This window comes from Aspergillus homomorphus, assembly GCF_003184865.1.
Source record: "Aspergillus homomorphus CBS 101889 unplaced genomic scaffold BO97scaffold_16, whole genome shotgun sequence".
Lineage (NCBI taxonomy): Eukaryota > Fungi > Ascomycota > Eurotiomycetes > Eurotiales > Aspergillaceae > Aspergillus > Aspergillus homomorphus.
Genome location: NW_020291902.1, coordinates 250,061 through 264,573, shown reverse-complemented (window position 1 = coordinate 264,573; position 14,513 = coordinate 250,061). Strand labels below are relative to the sequence as shown.

At 53.5% G+C, this 14,513-nt stretch overlaps 5 protein-coding genes across 5 annotated transcripts; 3 read left to right on the top strand and 2 right to left on the bottom strand.

The window, feature by feature from the left end:
• The first annotated feature begins 155 nt into the window (after positions 1 to 155).
• On the top strand, positions 156 to 1,869 carry BO97DRAFT_389708 (isovaleryl-CoA dehydrogenase). Its single transcript, XM_025693730.1, has 6 exons — positions 156 to 415; positions 480 to 567; positions 633 to 727; positions 786 to 1,021; positions 1,077 to 1,354; positions 1,438 to 1,869. The coding sequence occupies exons 1-6, from the start codon at positions 232 to 234 to the stop codon at positions 1,850 to 1,852; spliced, it is 1,296 nt and encodes a 431-aa protein (XP_025551846.1). The 5' UTR covers positions 156 to 231; the 3' UTR covers positions 1,853 to 1,869.
• Positions 1,870 to 1,873: 4 nt separating this feature from the next.
• BO97DRAFT_442926 (uncharacterized protein) lies at positions 1,874 to 3,491 on the bottom strand. Its single transcript, XM_025698316.1, has 2 exons — positions 3,060 to 3,491; positions 1,874 to 2,925 (listed from the first exon to the last, which is right to left on the bottom strand). The coding sequence occupies exons 1-2, from the start codon at positions 3,135 to 3,137 to the stop codon at positions 1,978 to 1,980; spliced, it is 1,026 nt and encodes a 341-aa protein (XP_025551845.1). The 5' UTR covers positions 3,138 to 3,491; the 3' UTR covers positions 1,874 to 1,977.
• Positions 3,492 to 3,726: 235 nt separating this feature from the next.
• Positions 3,727 to 6,612, top strand: BO97DRAFT_389704 (acetyl/propionyl/methylcrotonyl-CoA carboxylase subunit alpha). The gene is made up of 5 exons (XM_025693729.1): positions 3,727 to 3,978; positions 4,040 to 4,238; positions 4,292 to 4,389; positions 4,443 to 6,066; positions 6,447 to 6,612. The coding sequence occupies exons 1-5, from the start codon at positions 3,824 to 3,826 to the stop codon at positions 6,501 to 6,503; spliced, it is 2,133 nt and encodes a 710-aa protein (XP_025551844.1). The 5' UTR covers positions 3,727 to 3,823; the 3' UTR covers positions 6,504 to 6,612.
• Positions 6,613 to 8,378: 1,766 nt separating this feature from the next.
• Positions 8,379 to 10,137, top strand: BO97DRAFT_52325 (putative D-arabinitol dehydrogenase ArbD). The gene is made up of 5 exons (XM_025700880.1): positions 8,379 to 8,611; positions 8,709 to 9,169; positions 9,231 to 9,306; positions 9,359 to 9,784; positions 9,836 to 10,137. Exons 2-5 carry the CDS (start codon positions 8,743 to 8,745, stop codon positions 10,014 to 10,016), a joined length of 1,110 nt encoding a protein of 369 aa, XP_025551843.1. The 5' UTR covers positions 8,379 to 8,611; positions 8,709 to 8,742; the 3' UTR covers positions 10,017 to 10,137.
• Positions 10,138 to 11,316: 1,179 nt separating this feature from the next.
• BO97DRAFT_451342 (sugar transporter) lies at positions 11,317 to 13,479 on the bottom strand. Its single transcript, XM_025698979.1, has 2 exons — positions 11,882 to 13,479; positions 11,317 to 11,823 (listed from the first exon to the last, which is right to left on the bottom strand). Exons 1-2 carry the CDS (start codon positions 13,126 to 13,128, stop codon positions 11,553 to 11,555), a joined length of 1,518 nt encoding a protein of 505 aa, XP_025551842.1. The 5' UTR covers positions 13,129 to 13,479; the 3' UTR covers positions 11,317 to 11,552.
• Between the last annotated feature and the right edge of the window lie 1,034 nt (positions 13,480 to 14,513).

Below are 14,513 nucleotides of genomic sequence, written 5' to 3'. Positions count from 1 at the left end.
TGCCGGGGAATGGGGAACAAGACGCAAGCGGAGGGAGAACGAGAGAGGAGAGAGCAGGTGACATGCGGAGAAGAAGAGCGTTGCTTGCCGTGTTTAGCCGCGGCGGTGACATCGTTCGTTTACTCCCTCGGTGCGCGCGACCCCCTCTTTCCAGCCTTCTCCTTCATATATGTTGATGACTTCCTGACTACCTTCTCGTTGGCAAACACCGAGTCAATTGATACCTTTACCATGGCTACCCTTCCGCGACTCCCCAGTCTTCTCCGGACTTCCTCCCGGACAGTGGCCAGACGCATCCATCCCCTCATCCAGTCCCCCGCATTACGGACCCTGGCAACCAAACACCCAAAAGACTTCGTTCCTCCCACGGAAGATGACTTGCTAGAGCTACGTGAGCGAGTCCAGGAATTCACCCGTACGTATCGTGCCCCATTCCTCATGAACCATCTATAATTCTGACCATGCCCTGCGGAATCAAGGGCGAGAAATCCCTGAGGAGCTTGCCGCGCGGACAGACACTCAGAATGAATTCCCGGCGGAGATGTGGAAGAAGCTCGGCGAAGCTGGGTAGGATCCAGTCCCTCAATTTGCAGACAGGAAGGATGTCATATTGACAAACCGTCTCGGACAAGATTCCTAGGTATCACAGCGAACGAGGAATACGGCGGTCTCGGAATGGGCTACCAGGCCCACTGCATAGTGATGGAAGAGATCAGTCGTGCATCCGGTACACATCCCTCCTCCCTCCTCTAGACACGCTCGACGTACTGATGCATGCGCAACAGGAAGCATCGCCCTCTCATATGCGGCCCATTCACAGCTCTGCGTCAACCAACTCTCGCTGAACGGAAACCCCGAACAAAAAGAACGGTTCCTCCCTGGTCTCCTTTCAGGAGACAAGGTCGGCGCTCTCGCCATGTCCGAGCACTCGGCTGGGTCCGACGTGGTGAGCATGAAGACAACGGCCAAGGCTGTAGACGGGGGGTGGGTGTTGAACGGGACGAAGATGTGGATCACGAACGTGAGACTTGCCCTGACATACCGCTCTAGATAAGTACATGGCTGATGGCACGCAGGGCCCAGATGCAGATTACATTGTGGTATATGCGAAGACTGAGCCCGAGAAGGGCTCCAAGGGTATCACTGCATTTGTCGTCGAGAAGGAATCAAAGGGATTCTCGTGTGCCCGGAAACTCGATAAGCTGGGTATGCGCGGCTCGAACACTGGAGAGCTTGTCTTTGAGGATGTCTTCGTGCCCAAGGAGAATGTTTTGGGAGAGGTGAACCGCGGGGTCAAGGTGTTGATGGAGGGGTTGGATTTGGAGCGTCTGGTGCTGAGTGCGGGTCCATTGGGGTGAGTTCTCTTCCTGACAGGCATTACCTTGATATAAGCTGAGAGAAGGGGGTCCTTCGGGGTTGATGCTAATTGTGTCGCAGAATCATGCAGGCTGCGCTAGACCTCGTGTTGCCATATACGCATGTCCGCAAACAGTTCGGGATGCCCATTGCTCACAATCAACTGATCCAGGGTAAGCTGGCAGACATGCACACGAAGCTTGCGGCCTCGCGCGCCTACACATACGCGACTGCCCGACAGATCGATAACTCCGCCGGATCTCCGTCCGGAGCCGTCATCCGCACCCAGGACTGCGCAGGGGCGATTCTGTATGCTGCTGAGCGCGCTACAGAATGCGCCCTCGACGCGATCCAGCTCATGGGAGGAAACGGATACATCAACGAGATCCCCGCAGGGAGACTGCTACGAGATGCGAAATTATACGAAATTGGAGCGGGGACGAGTGAGATCCGGCGCATGGTGATCGGACGGGCCTTCAACAAGGAATACGCATAGAACCTCAGGCTGCTAAGATTTAGTGGATTAATTATATGCAGTTAATAAATTGGATAAACAACACACACAGAGAAACAAAAGAAGTTCATAACATCGTAACGCGCATTCGGAATGATCGCGCTCCGTTATTTATTCCTGGCTGACCTCCGCACAGGGCCCGAGGTCGCAGCAGGGACATCTGTAATATTAGCCTTGCCCACTTTCGCAGAGGCAACCCTCTTCGCTCTGGTCTTGGCTGCGGTTTCCGGAGCGTCCTCCACCGCATCATCGGCCTTACGCTTCCTGGTCCTCAGGACCGTCGGTTTCTCAACCGGGTCTCTGGACTCATCGAGCGAGGACCCATCACCGGCCTCATGAGACTCGCCGTCCACCTCCACAGCATTCGTAGCAGCCGTAGCCTCAAGCTCAGCCTCATCAAGCGCCACCCTCTCATCAACAGAGCCAGCATCAATCACCAACCCCGCCGCGACAAATCCGTCTCCATTAACCATCTGCCCTTTCCCAACGCCCTTCCCATTACCAGCCCCATCAACCACAATAGCAGAATTCTCCTCCCTCTTACTCTCGCCATTCCTCCCCTCCACCCCGACACTACTCCCCCTCAAACACAGCCCCTGTTGTTGCTGCTGCGCACTCTTTCTCCCCGCAGCGTTAGCGACAGCAGCAGCCCTGGGATTCGCACTCCGAAACACCTCCCTCCAATTCTTCAGCAGCGCGACCTTCTCTCCCTCGCCGGGCTCATGCAGCGCAACGATCTCCTCAACATCATGCTTTGGGTTCTTCCACACGACACTCTGGAAAGCAGCTAGATCAAAGAACGGGGTGGGTTTGCTGTTCGCGCGGTGCCGTTTCGTCGCGGGATGCTGGTGGTGCTGGTGGTGATGATGGTGATGGTGATGGTGATGGTGATGTTTGGATAACAGTCCCAAGGCGCGGGCGCGGCGCACGGCGGTGGGGTCCTCGTCGTAGTAGTCGTCTGAGAGATCGTCCCAGTCGGAGAAGTAGTCTTCGACTTCAAGAGCGGGGTCTTCGTAGAAGATGGCGTCCGTCGTGGCGGTTGCGGCTAGGTCGTCCTGTTCGTGAGGGTTAGTTTGTGTTTGTTGGTCGGGAGGTGCGATTGTGGTTGGGTGTGAGACTTTGAGATGCGATAGGGGCAGGGAGTTGGTTGGTGGTGTCTTAGGTGGTTTAAGTGCTGTCTGAAACTTACCGCAATGGTGGGATCGGGCTCTTCCACCCAGAAGATATCCTCGTCGTACTCATCGTAATAGTCCTCGTCGTCGGACATGATTCAGTTCCGTGCTGTATATATTTATTCTCTTGGAAAGGTGAAATGTATGTGCGACTGTTGTCGGAGATTTTCGTTCCGCTGCAGACACTTGGAAAGTGAGGGAAAGGCAAGGCAGGCAGATGCGTGTTGCGCGTCAGGGTTTGTCGTGTTGCGTAGATACGGAAAGAAAAGAACGAATGGGATGAACAAAAGTGACCCGAACCAAAAAGACAGGGCGAATGGGCTGCAGACAAAAGAGGTAAAGCAGTAACCAAATGGAAGGGTGTCGATCGCAATGGAGGAGAGGGTAAGGAGGGAGGCTGAGGGAGAGTCGTGACGGACGGACGGACTGACTGACTGACTGACTCTGATGCAATCGGCGCTGACCCGGTTTCGATCGTTTCTTTCTTTCAAGCGTTCTCGGCAACTCGAAAAAACCGACCGGTGGATCGCGCAGTCACGTGCCTACGGGCTTCCCCGCAGCCGTTCGCTTTGCGTCGGCTCAAGGGGGTCCCGCTTCCCCCATAGTTGAAGCTGGGGGCATCTACAAGAACCCGGGGTGCTGCTGCTCGCGGTGGCTACCTACCCACGTTAATGAACTGGGTTGAATTCTTGCGGTGACAGGAATATGCGAGCAGCTACAATTTTCCTGTTGCTGTGTTGATCAATCTCTTCTGAATCGAATCTTCATCTGGTCAACCATCATGACCCTCTCATCGCTTCTCCGCACTACATCCCGTCTAGGGCCCGCGACGGTCCGGAAGGCCAGAAGAGCAGCCTCCACTCTTGCTGCTGATGCTCCTACGGTTTCAAAATCGCTGGACTCGATCTTGATCGCGAATAGAGGAGAGATCGCGTTGTATGCTTGTTCTTGACCTATCTCTACCCATGCTCTGCTGTCGCTGACTTTCTCGAACCAGACGGGTCGGACGAACTGCCGCCCAGCATGGCATTCGGGTGACGACGCTCTACACAGATCCAGACAGCAGAGCCCAGCATGCCTTGAGCTCGCCGTTTGCCTATAATCTTGGGTCGGTCTCGGCCTATCTGGACGGAGATCGGATCATCGAGATTGCGAAGCGGGAGGGCTGTCAAGGGATACATCCGGGCTATGGCTTCGTGAGTGGTTACAGTCCTTGGTTGACCTGAACAGGTGAACTGATCCCGCGCAGCTGAGCGAGAACTCTGCTTTTGCCAGGAAATGCACAGAAGCTGGACTGGTCTTTATCGGTCCGCCCTGGAAGGCGATCGAGGATATGGGTGATAAGAGGTAGGATGGCTGGTTTAGGATAAAGATGGGCAAAAGTTGCTGACCCGTTACAGCCAGTCCAAGAACATCATGACCGCCGCGGGTGTGCCATGCGTCCCCGGTTATCATGGTGAAAATCAAGACCCCAACTTCCTCGAGGCAGAGGCCGATAGAATCAAGTACCCTGTTTTGATCAAAGCGGTCAAAGGTGGAGGCGGCAAGGGTATGCGCATCGCACGCTCCAAAGCCGAGTTTCAAGCCCAACTCCAGTCCGCCAAATCAGAAGCCATGAGTTCGTTCGGAGACGATCACGTCCTCGTGGAGAAGTATATTATTACGCCCCGTCACATCGAAGTTCAAGTCTTCGCCGACAAGCATGGGAACTGTGTAGCTCTGGGTGAGCGTGACTGCAGCATACAGCGCCGCCACCAGAAGATCCTGGAAGAGTCTCCTGCCCCCCATCTACCGGACGCGACCAGAAAAGACATTTGGGCCAAGGCAAGATCAGCTGCCCTAGCGGTAGGCTACGAAGGCGCGGGCACAGTGGAATTCATCTTCGACAATGACAGCGGCGAGTTCTTCTTCATGGAAATGAACACCCGACTGCAGGTCGAACACCCTGTCACGGAAATGGTGACCGGACAGGACTTGGTGCATTGGCAGATCAAGGTAGCGGAAGGCGCCCGATTGCCATTGACCCAAGACGAGGTGGAGACCTACATGGCTACCCGTGGGCACGCAATTGAGGCTCGCATCTACGCCGAGAACCCGGATCAGGGCTTCATCCCAGATTCTGGTACCCTGCTGCACGTGCGCACGCCCACCGCTACTGAGGATGTCCGCATCGACGCCGGCTTTGTCGCCGGCGACGAAGTATCAGCACACTACGACCCGATGATCGCCAAGCTCATCGTGCGAGGCGCCACGCGAGAGGAAGCCATCCGTAAGCTCGCGGCGGCGCTAGAAGAATACGAGATTGCAGGCCCGATCACAAACATCGAGTTTCTGAAGACCATCTGTCGAAGCCCTGATTTTGTCTCAGGCGAAGTGGAAACCGGATACATCGAGAAGCACCGTGAAGAGTTATTTGCTGGGAAGTCCATTGATCCCGAGGTGCTGGCACAGGTGGCATTGGCCTGCCTTCAGCGGGACTCCAGCCTTGCGTCTCGCACGCAAGCTAGCTTCGAGGGCTCGGCAGTTGGCTTCAGTCCCGGCTATCAGGCGCATCAAATATCATTTGCAGATCGGACACCCGGCGCTAAGGATGACTCGCGACACGACATTCGCATCCAACAAACAGGCGATGACACATACAATATAACCGTAAACGACATTGTATTTGAGCCGGTAACCAGTCACGACGACCCTAATTCGCGCGTCGTCACCTCATTCTTCCCGCACACTCGCCTCGATACAACAGTGATCCGCGATGGAGACACAATCATCGTCTTCCAAAAGGGCACGCAATACCGCCTCACAATCCCACCAGCGAAATGGATGGAGAAAGCATTAGGCATGAAGGACATCAAGAACAGCGTTCTCGCGCCCATGCCGTGCAAAGTGCTGCGCGTGGAGGTCGCTGCAGGCGACACTGTCGAGAAGGATCAGCCGCTCGTAGTGATCGAGAGCATGAAGATGGAGACGGTCATCCGCAGCCCGCACAAGGGTGTTATTGCCAAAGTGGTTCATCAGAAAGGAGTAAGTCGCACGTTTCTTCATGCTTATCCCATTATTGTTTTTCGTATTCCCATTTCGCCCGATGTGTGAACTCACGAATCGGCTCCCGGGGGGACTTCGGCGCAGGCCAAGATGAAATTCCGGACCTTCCGACCAGGTCGGTCCAGATCTTGGTAGATTGGGACTTGAGCGAGAAGTGGCTCGCCTTCTTTTCATCTTTTAGGGCCGCGTTCGGCTCTTATGAGGCGCTATTACTGTACCTTTCGCATGGGCGGTGAAACCGTCAAGGCTCCCACAGCCACTCCCACGAGCCTTCCAAAACACTCATCGTTACCCCACTTTGTTTTGTTTATTTTAGCACAAAGACATTCGCAGTCAGATGACTAACAGGTACCTTGCAGGATCAATGCAAGAGCGGAACACCGCTGGTTGAATTCGCGGAAGAGGGCGGCGAGTGAGAAAGAGGAAGACACCATCTGGTTGATTCTCTCAGATGGGGAGAGAGAGACGTAGATCTAGAATAAGAGGCCAAACAATGACCTGGCCAACCGGTGCGCGAAAGATGGAAGGTGACATTGAGGAGTCTCGTTGGCAGTTCTTATTGTGTAATAAGTGTTCTTTGGAGCGTTGAATTGATAATTGTTATTTTGTTCACAATGAAGCGTCTGCCACTTTGTGGTATGCGAGAGAAACCGACATTGTGGGGAGCGAGGGATGAAGCCAGATCCTTTGGATCCTTGTGTCTATCCGTCAAGGGCAGGGGACAGGAGAAGTGAGTTGTTCGGTGTTAACACTCTCGTTCTTCACTTACAACCTGTAGACAATCAGCAGTACAGAGCAAAGATGATGGATCGTTTGACCTTGTCTGGGCACTTCCAAATTGGCCACATAGCCAAAACAAGGTTAACCGGTTATCTCTACACAAGAAGCTATGCTCCGCTGTGACTCGGATATACCCGTCGAAGAGACCGCTGGGTGAGAGAGCGTTGCGGTAACTACGCGTCCCGCGGCTGAATCATGCATGTGCACTCCTATGAGCCATGGTGATAAGACAGGTGGCAAACATTGTGCTGTATCAATAGCAATAGCGAGGGAGGCGGCACCCGAAGTAGGAGTACATCTACAGAACTTCACCTTTGTTTGGCGGAACCATACCCATGGGGCTAGTGGGGACCCAGTCCGCTCCCCAGTTCTCACTCACCGATTAGCGCGCGCGGGATGCCCGGAGTTGGAAGCCCTCCGCCTGCCGTCCATGTTTTGGGCTTTCCGAGCTTATAGTGTCAGAAAGAGGAGGGTAAAAAAGTACGATACAGGTGTGACTGCAGATCGATGTCTTTCTTCCTTGACCGACTGGCAAATAAACGCCAGGGTGAGGAGGAAGTGGCGAAGTGTAAGGGTACATTACCTCTTCCCTATGTTTTAGGGCTGTAGGTGATTCGTAATGCTGCAGCCGTGTGGCTTTTCAGTTGGCAGGATAGGCTTGCAGCTCGCGGCTAGCATGAAAGTGCAGCGATAGCTAGTTTTCCATGAGTCGAGCTACAGCACTGTAGGGAAAGGGTGGCACTCCGTAGCATATTGGCGTGCGATAGTGCAGGTATTGGGTTCATTTAGCAGGATGTAATTGATGCTTTGCGACCTGGGATAGGACATGATGGCTGGGTCATGTATCCCGGATCCAGTGGATTGAGGCAACGTTCGTTCGGGATAGAGTGGGGACTTAGTGCGGCTAGAAGTACCGATGTTGAGAGATATATATAGATGGTTAGCTCATTAAATATATGGTCATGTGGACATACGAAGATGGATCATTGAAATGAGAGCCAAGAAACACACTGGTTTTGCATTTCTGAGCAGTCGTAGCTTGGCTCATTTCAGCTTATCGCCGTGCACACTGGGCTAGATACGACAATGGCACACTGAATTTCATATCGATGATCAACCATGCACTTGTCAATCACCTCCCGGACGATGGCTGTGGAGCATACCTCATGGCTCTGTCATTGCAAAGTTTGGACTGGTTCAAGTCGACAAGGAATCGGCCAGAAGCCGGTCCAAGCCCAGGGAAGAAGTCACGAGCGGAGGCAAAGAGCCGATCCTGGCTGGCCCGATTGCTGAATGGCGGTTAAGGCCTGGCCGTGGTATTTCTCACCACCGCCTGACATCACCTGCGACCGGATGGCTGCTGTGTTGTGAGAAAAAGAACCATTCGAGAAGGAATGTCAAGATGAGACGGAGGTGGAAGGGGGAACCTTTTGCCATCCGAAGGAGAAACGACAACCAGTCGATTGGGTCACACCGCAACGACAGCCGTTGTACACTTTCCCCTCCGCTTCTACATTCCCCAGCTCCTCGATCTCAGTCCCGGCAGGATCAAATTCTAATCTCCCTTTGGCAAGGCTGCTGTTTTTGGATTTTGTTTCTGGATTTTTTATTCCAGCTCTAAGGTTTGCCTTCGATGGAACTCATTGCCCCAATGTTTTGCCTCTTAAAGCTCCTCAGTTCCCCTACACATTAAAGCCGATCCTTTAGACATCTTCATTATCTCCAGTACCAGCTCTTTTTACTTGTAAGCCAGATGTTGCGCTCGTTGGTCCTTCCTGCTTCTTCTCCAATTAACCCATCTATTTTCTAAACCACCACCATTGCTAACCGACTTGGTCCAGTATCCTTTAGTAGAACTTCTCCCGTACCTTCGCCATGTTCAGACCAGCGAACTTTCGTCAAGCTGCAAAGGCACTAGGCCAACCCACTCGCAAAGCTCTGACTACCTCATTCTTCAGACCCCTCTCATCTACGGCGCCCCTCTATCGAAAAGAAGACGACAAGAGCAAGAAGGACCCTCTGTTGACAGCAACGACTAATGCTCCCAAGGGTACTCTGGAGGCGGAAGGTCAATACGCTCGTACCGACGAAAATGTCAAGATCGAATACCCTGATGACGAACATATGCCGCGATCCCCAGTTGTGCAGGGCCGGGGCGGAATGCACTTCAAGCGAACTCTCGCCGATTTCTCCTTAGAGAACAAAGTGACACTGGTCACTGGAGGTGCTCGCGGGTTGGGATTGGCCATGGCTCAGGCCATTGTTGCCTCGGGATCTGATCTAGCCATTGTCGATTTGAACAGTATGTTTTACCCAATGGTGTTCAGCATATTCGGAGATGTCATACTGATAGGTTTATCTAGAGCAGGAGGCTGAAGAACAGGCAAAGAAACTAGTGGAGCAATTCCAAAAGGAGAACCCGGGCTTGGAGGCAGATCAGTATGTCAATCGCTCGCGCCGAGTCTGCCAGACCTAACAAGAGCTGTTCTAGGATTCCGAGCGTCACGGCTCACTACTCCGATGTCTCAGATCCCGAGTCTGTGGATACTGCCATCTCCGAGGTGATCCTGAAGCATGGCAAGATTGACCATCTCGTTACATCCGCGGGATTTGCCGAGAACTTCGACGCTGTTTCCTACCCATACGACCGCATCAAGAAGCTGTGGGGTGTCAATGTCGATGGAACATATCTGTTTGCCATCGGTGTCGCCAAGCACCTGCTGGAGCGCAAGGCCCCTGGTAGCATGGTGATGATTGGCAGCATGTCAGGCTCAATAACGAATGTCCCACAGCCGCAATTTCCATACAATGCTTCCAAAGCCGCTGTCCGCCACCTCGCCGCATCCCTTGCGGTGGAATGGGCCGGTCATGACATCCGCGTCAATTGCATCAGCCCCGGATACATGCTTACTGCTCTGTGAGTATTCCGCGCCATTCTACTCTTGAACCCTGCTAATGATGATCATAGCACCCGCAAAATCTTGGAGGAAAACCGGGAGCTGCGCGATAAGTGGATCTCTCTCATTCCTGTGGGCAAGATGGGTGCCCCGGAAGATCTCATGGGCGCTGTCACCTTCCTGCTGAGTGACGCATCTCGGTACATCACCGGTGCCGATCTCCGTGTTGATGGTGGCTACACCTTGACCTAGATCCAGAGCTGTACGCTATGCTGGGTTCTGGTTTTGATCTATTTGCAAGGCTGCATGATGTATGGATATGTCTGTTAATTGAGCTGGTAACATAGAGCGAGTTTACTTCTTGTATTTATGAGCGGCGTGTCTTCTACTTTCTTGTTTTCAGGCGGCTGTCATTATCCGTGATTGTTTGCGAATCATTGAGCTGCATTATGACGACAATTTGGAGCTGCGTACAGGGTCCGTGAGCGAATTCCATGTATCCGAGTTGGTTAAAAATGTGTTTGTTTATCTGCGTGGGAAACATAATAATGACAGTGGTCGGGCTCATGCGTTTGCGACGATACTTAGTAGTCTCTGAGGGGGAGGCAAGAGTTGATGATGTCACTGCCTTAGCGCGCCTGCTGTTCAGCCATTGTCAAAGACCGAGTCTGCGGCGATGAAGTACTGCAATCTTCGGAGTACATAGCTCATTATGCACAACAGGAAACTTACCGCTGGTAAACCGAGAATACCTTGCCATGGCTCGGTAGGAAGTCCCTATAGCGCCCAGACCTCAAAGCCTATGGAGCTCCCCGAAGGAGGCACTCACACGAATCAACGGAGCCAATCTGAGCTGGTCGCTTATCGCGGGAATGCCCAGTCCGGTTCCTAGATAGATCCTGTATACTACCCGCAACCAGTGACGCGCGAGAACACGGCACAGGCCCCCGGGCCGCCTTTCGACCCATGGGCCCAACCGTCCAGGGCCCACCGGCACGGGGATAGAACTTCCACAGCCAGATGAAAGTCTGTTAGTACAACTGAGTCAGTCCCATCCCAGACACTCAACTCCCACCCAGCTACCTACTTACCTCCCCCATAACCTCCTACCAAAGGTATAGCAATCACCAACAGAAATAATCATCCGTCAACCTCACCGGAGCCCTGTCCGCATCCAACTCCGCCAAAAACCCGCACCACCAAATCCCTCCCTCGCAAACCGCAACGGCGTCGTAAACTCCCAATAATTAGGCTACAAACCCGAAGCCTGCCAGTCCAAGAGCCCAGAGACGCGACCCTCATGAACCCCGATAGCATGATGCTGGAAATCACCGTGCGTAAAGACTATGCGATGGGGTCTGGCCATGTGTAGCTTGGGAGCAGGATGCGAGGGGTTAGGCATCATGGCATGGTGAACGGTAACTCGGGGTGTATATTCTCCAGGGGCTGGACTAAGTTGGGAGAAGACTAGTGAGACCCTGCTTCAGACTGCGCGGAAGGCGGTGTGGCACACCACCTTGACTACTATATACGCCTCATAAGGCCTAGATCAGCCACATATCACGAAAGATCGACAGATCTGACAGTCAGTTTGTCAAGAACTTTACTCACCATGAGCCAGTCTGTCAGTGTTACAAACATCCAGTGGTCACCAGAAGCACCAGAACTAGACAACAGCTGAAGGTATGATGGAAGCAAATCACTCAATGCTCAATCATAACTCATATATACAATCTATTGACAACCAACCAGCCTTGAAGACGATTATATCGATCTTTTATATTCCCGTCACTCCACCTCTTCAACGGTAGCCTTCTCCATGAACTGCTCCGCCACGCGGTCCCCAACCGGCTTCTTCTTGGAAATGGAGACCGCCTCGAAGATAGAGCGCGAGTCGCGGAAGATTTCGTCGACCTCTTCCAGCGACCTGTTCTTGGTTTCGGGGTAGAAGAGGTAGATGGCAGGCGGAATGATGCCGGCGATGACGGTGTAGACGATGTAGTAGCGGTAGCCGATATCACTGACGGCGACTGGGGTGATCATGGCGACCACGAACATCCTAGACGGGTCAGCCTTATTCAAGTTTTTCATGAGACGGAGAAAGGTAGGTAACGTACCACAACCATTGATTGGCAATAGCGAATGACTGCATGGCAACACGCAGGCGCGCGGGCGCAACCTCGGCCGGGTAGAGGAAATTGGCGCCCAGGAAGCCGACGGGAAGGAAGAAGTTGTACAGGAAGATGAAGAAGGCCGAGACAATTGATGCGGTGTGGTTGTCCTTGAACGAGTTGGAGACTGCCAGGGCTAGCATGCACACGGACATGCCGCCGCCGCTGACCATAAATGCTGTGCGTCGTCCCATGCGGTCGATGATGCCGAAGCCGACGAAGCAGCAGAGGAACTTCCACGTCAGCGCGCACGCCGCGAGGATCTTGGAAAGACTTGATCCGAGGCCGAGGTTGGTCTCGAAGATCGTCGGAATGTATACCGAGATCAGCGTACCACCGCTCATCTGCTGGAAGAACTGAAGGACGATGCACAAGAGGAACCGGTAGAAGAGCTTCTCCTCGCCCATGGTAAAGATGTCCCTTAACTTCATGTTACCATTTGAGGTCTCTTCCAAAGATACTTCGAAGGCGCGAAGCTCGGCAATGACCTCGAGCGATTCGAGCTCTTGGCCACGCAGGGCTGCGAGCGTCCGCTGAGCCAGGTCCGACCTGTTCTTCATGACCAGCCAGCGGGGAGATTCGGGAAGGAAGAAAATGCTGCCCATAACCATGAAGGAGAAGATAGCAGGAATGGCAAGCGACACTCGCCATGCAGCGGACGAGGCTTGCATGTGGTAGAAGCCGAAGTTAACCCACTGGGTGAGGGCGAACCCCAGGGCGATGAACATGCCCGTGAGGACCACGTTTCGTCCACGTTGAGCAGCAGGTGAGCATTCCGATTGCCAGACGGGTACGGTCGCGCTCAGCATACCAACTCCCACACCGAGGATTACTCTACCAACGATAAACTGAGCCAGCACAAAAGCCGTGCATTCCAGAGCCTGACCGATCAAGGTGATCAAGGCTCCCACAAATATCGTACGGCGGCGACCGAGAATGTCTCCCACCGCAGTGCAGGAAAGAGCTCCGATAAGAGCACCAATTGTGTAGGACGCCACCACTGCACCCTGGACGGTAGCATTGTGATTCTCTTGAGCCCCCGTCGTATTGACCGTGTCGATTGCGGGGAATTGTCTGATCCAAGAGGTGAAGTCGTCCAGACCACCTACGCCTGACTGGTTGTACCCAAACAGGACGAAAGAAGGTAGGGCGACCAGGAAAATCTGAGCATAGCGAAGGGATGGTCCCTGCATTTTGATAGGCGTCTCTCTAACTCGAGCCTGCCTCGACTATCAGGCAACCAAGAAAGAAACACGCACGAGATTCTTGAGAGGAAAGAAAATTGGTCTCTCCTGCACTGGTAAGAGTGGGACTTAAATAGATGCGACAAGAGCCAGGGAGGGCCAAACACCTGGGGCAACCCCGGATACACGCATCTGTGGATTATCCTGCTCATGGGCTGATCCCCGCAAGTCTCACCCTGTGCAGTCCGAAGAATTCCCCCCCACGTCCTTCGGCATTTCGTCGGCTGATTAGATAGGTTTGCTGACGTGACTACCGGGCCTCGCTGAACCAGGATCAAGGAGCGCAAGCACCAGGATTTGAGAATCGAGCCGTCATTCGGCGTCAAGAAGTGGGTTTGGTGGGCAGCTGCAGGCAGAGTCGGGATGCCCCCACGGGAAGTCGGCAAAGTGGCTCATTCGATGCATGTGCGGTGAGCAGAGAGGTTGAAGCGTCAGCTTTCTCTTAGCGATGTCTGACCAACTCGACATCTCCTGTTCCTTCTCCGCAAAGAAAGCACCCCAGAGTGGGGAAATCCCAGCACGTATCATTTTCCGACGGCCATGCCGCTCGGAGGTTGACCGAGGCGATCCACCTTCGCCCTGGCCACCTTCTCAACGTGTCGGACGAAGAGGACTAGGCCATTTTGACTTGATTGTGACGCTGCGAATTTGTCATGCGATGGCCGTGCTCGTAGCCAGGATCTCAAGAAGTGCGATCAAGTAACGGCGTGCAAGAATCGGTTCAGAGGAAACCGTCCAGGGTATCCTGACACCGAAACGCCCTATAATTCGGCCGCAGACCCAAGGCCCGCACTGGGACAGCTGCTGATATCTCCTGCATTATCCCGCTGGTAATTGGAGGTCGTGGCTCCGAGTCTAACCACAGGGTGAAGGTCGGCCCGAAACCGAAAGCTTGCCGCCTTCAAGCAAGTTTGCCAAGAGTGCTTAAATATTATGCCGGCCATGTCACTGGATGGTGCAATCATTTTCGACTCAACTTGCCGGGTATGCTGAATGTAGTAAGCAGACTTTGATCACCACTTGCAACAGTTTATAAGCAACTACGCGGTAGGCCCAAAGTGAACGTGAACACACTCATCTGTTAAACCCTGCTTCTACCTCGATAACAGGTGTTTCCTCTAGCATGAGCCATATGGCTACTATGCCGTGGAGAATGGCGACTGCCGTCGGCAAAGTTATCTCAACATCCGAAATGCACTATCCCTTGCCTTTGATGGCTCCTAGACAAGTGGCTCGACACACGACTAAAGATTTGGCCATAAGAGGAGGATGTTCAGCAGGTCTTAGCTTTTAGTATCAGCCTCGCTGTATCGATGGACTCCCCTCACCCACAA

Bases quoted from the DNA above. Each gene is read 5' to 3' on its own strand.
- BO97DRAFT_451342 (XM_025698979.1), bottom strand. From the start codon at position 13,128: ATGCAGGGACCATCCCTTCGCTATGCTCAGATTTTCCTGGTCGCCCTA. The intron at 11,824-11,881 runs GTACGTTACCTA...TGACCCGTCTAG, and splicing joins ATTGCCAATCAATGGTTGTG to GATGTTCGTGGTCGCCATGA.
- BO97DRAFT_389708 (XM_025693730.1), top strand. From the start codon at position 232: ATGGCTACCCTTCCGCGACTCCCCAGTCTTCTCCGGACTTCCTCCCGG. The intron at 416-479 runs GTACGTATCGTG...TGCGGAATCAAG, and splicing joins GCGAGTCCAGGAATTCACCC to GGCGAGAAATCCCTGAGGAG. The intron at 1,355-1,437 runs GTGAGTTCTCTT...ATTGTGTCGCAG, and splicing joins CTGAGTGCGGGTCCATTGGG to AATCATGCAGGCTGCGCTAG.
- BO97DRAFT_442926 (XM_025698316.1), bottom strand. From the start codon at position 3,137: ATGTCCGACGACGAGGACTATTACGATGAGTACGACGAGGATATCTTC. The intron at 2,926-3,059 runs GTAAGTTTCAGA...CCTCACGAACAG, and splicing joins AGCCCGATCCCACCATTGCG to GACGACCTAGCCGCAACCGC.
- BO97DRAFT_389704 (XM_025693729.1), top strand. From the start codon at position 3,824: ATGACCCTCTCATCGCTTCTCCGCACTACATCCCGTCTAGGGCCCGCG. The intron at 4,239-4,291 runs GTGAGTGGTTAC...GATCCCGCGCAG, and splicing joins TACATCCGGGCTATGGCTTC to CTGAGCGAGAACTCTGCTTT. The intron at 6,067-6,446 runs GTAAGTCGCACG...GGTACCTTGCAG, and splicing joins AAGTGGTTCATCAGAAAGGA to GATCAATGCAAGAGCGGAAC.
- BO97DRAFT_52325 (XM_025700880.1), top strand. From the start codon at position 8,743: ATGTTCAGACCAGCGAACTTTCGTCAAGCTGCAAAGGCACTAGGCCAA. The intron at 9,170-9,230 runs GTATGTTTTACC...AGGTTTATCTAG, and splicing joins AGCCATTGTCGATTTGAACA to AGCAGGAGGCTGAAGAACAG. The intron at 9,785-9,835 runs GTGAGTATTCCG...TGATGATCATAG, and splicing joins GGATACATGCTTACTGCTCT to CACCCGCAAAATCTTGGAGG.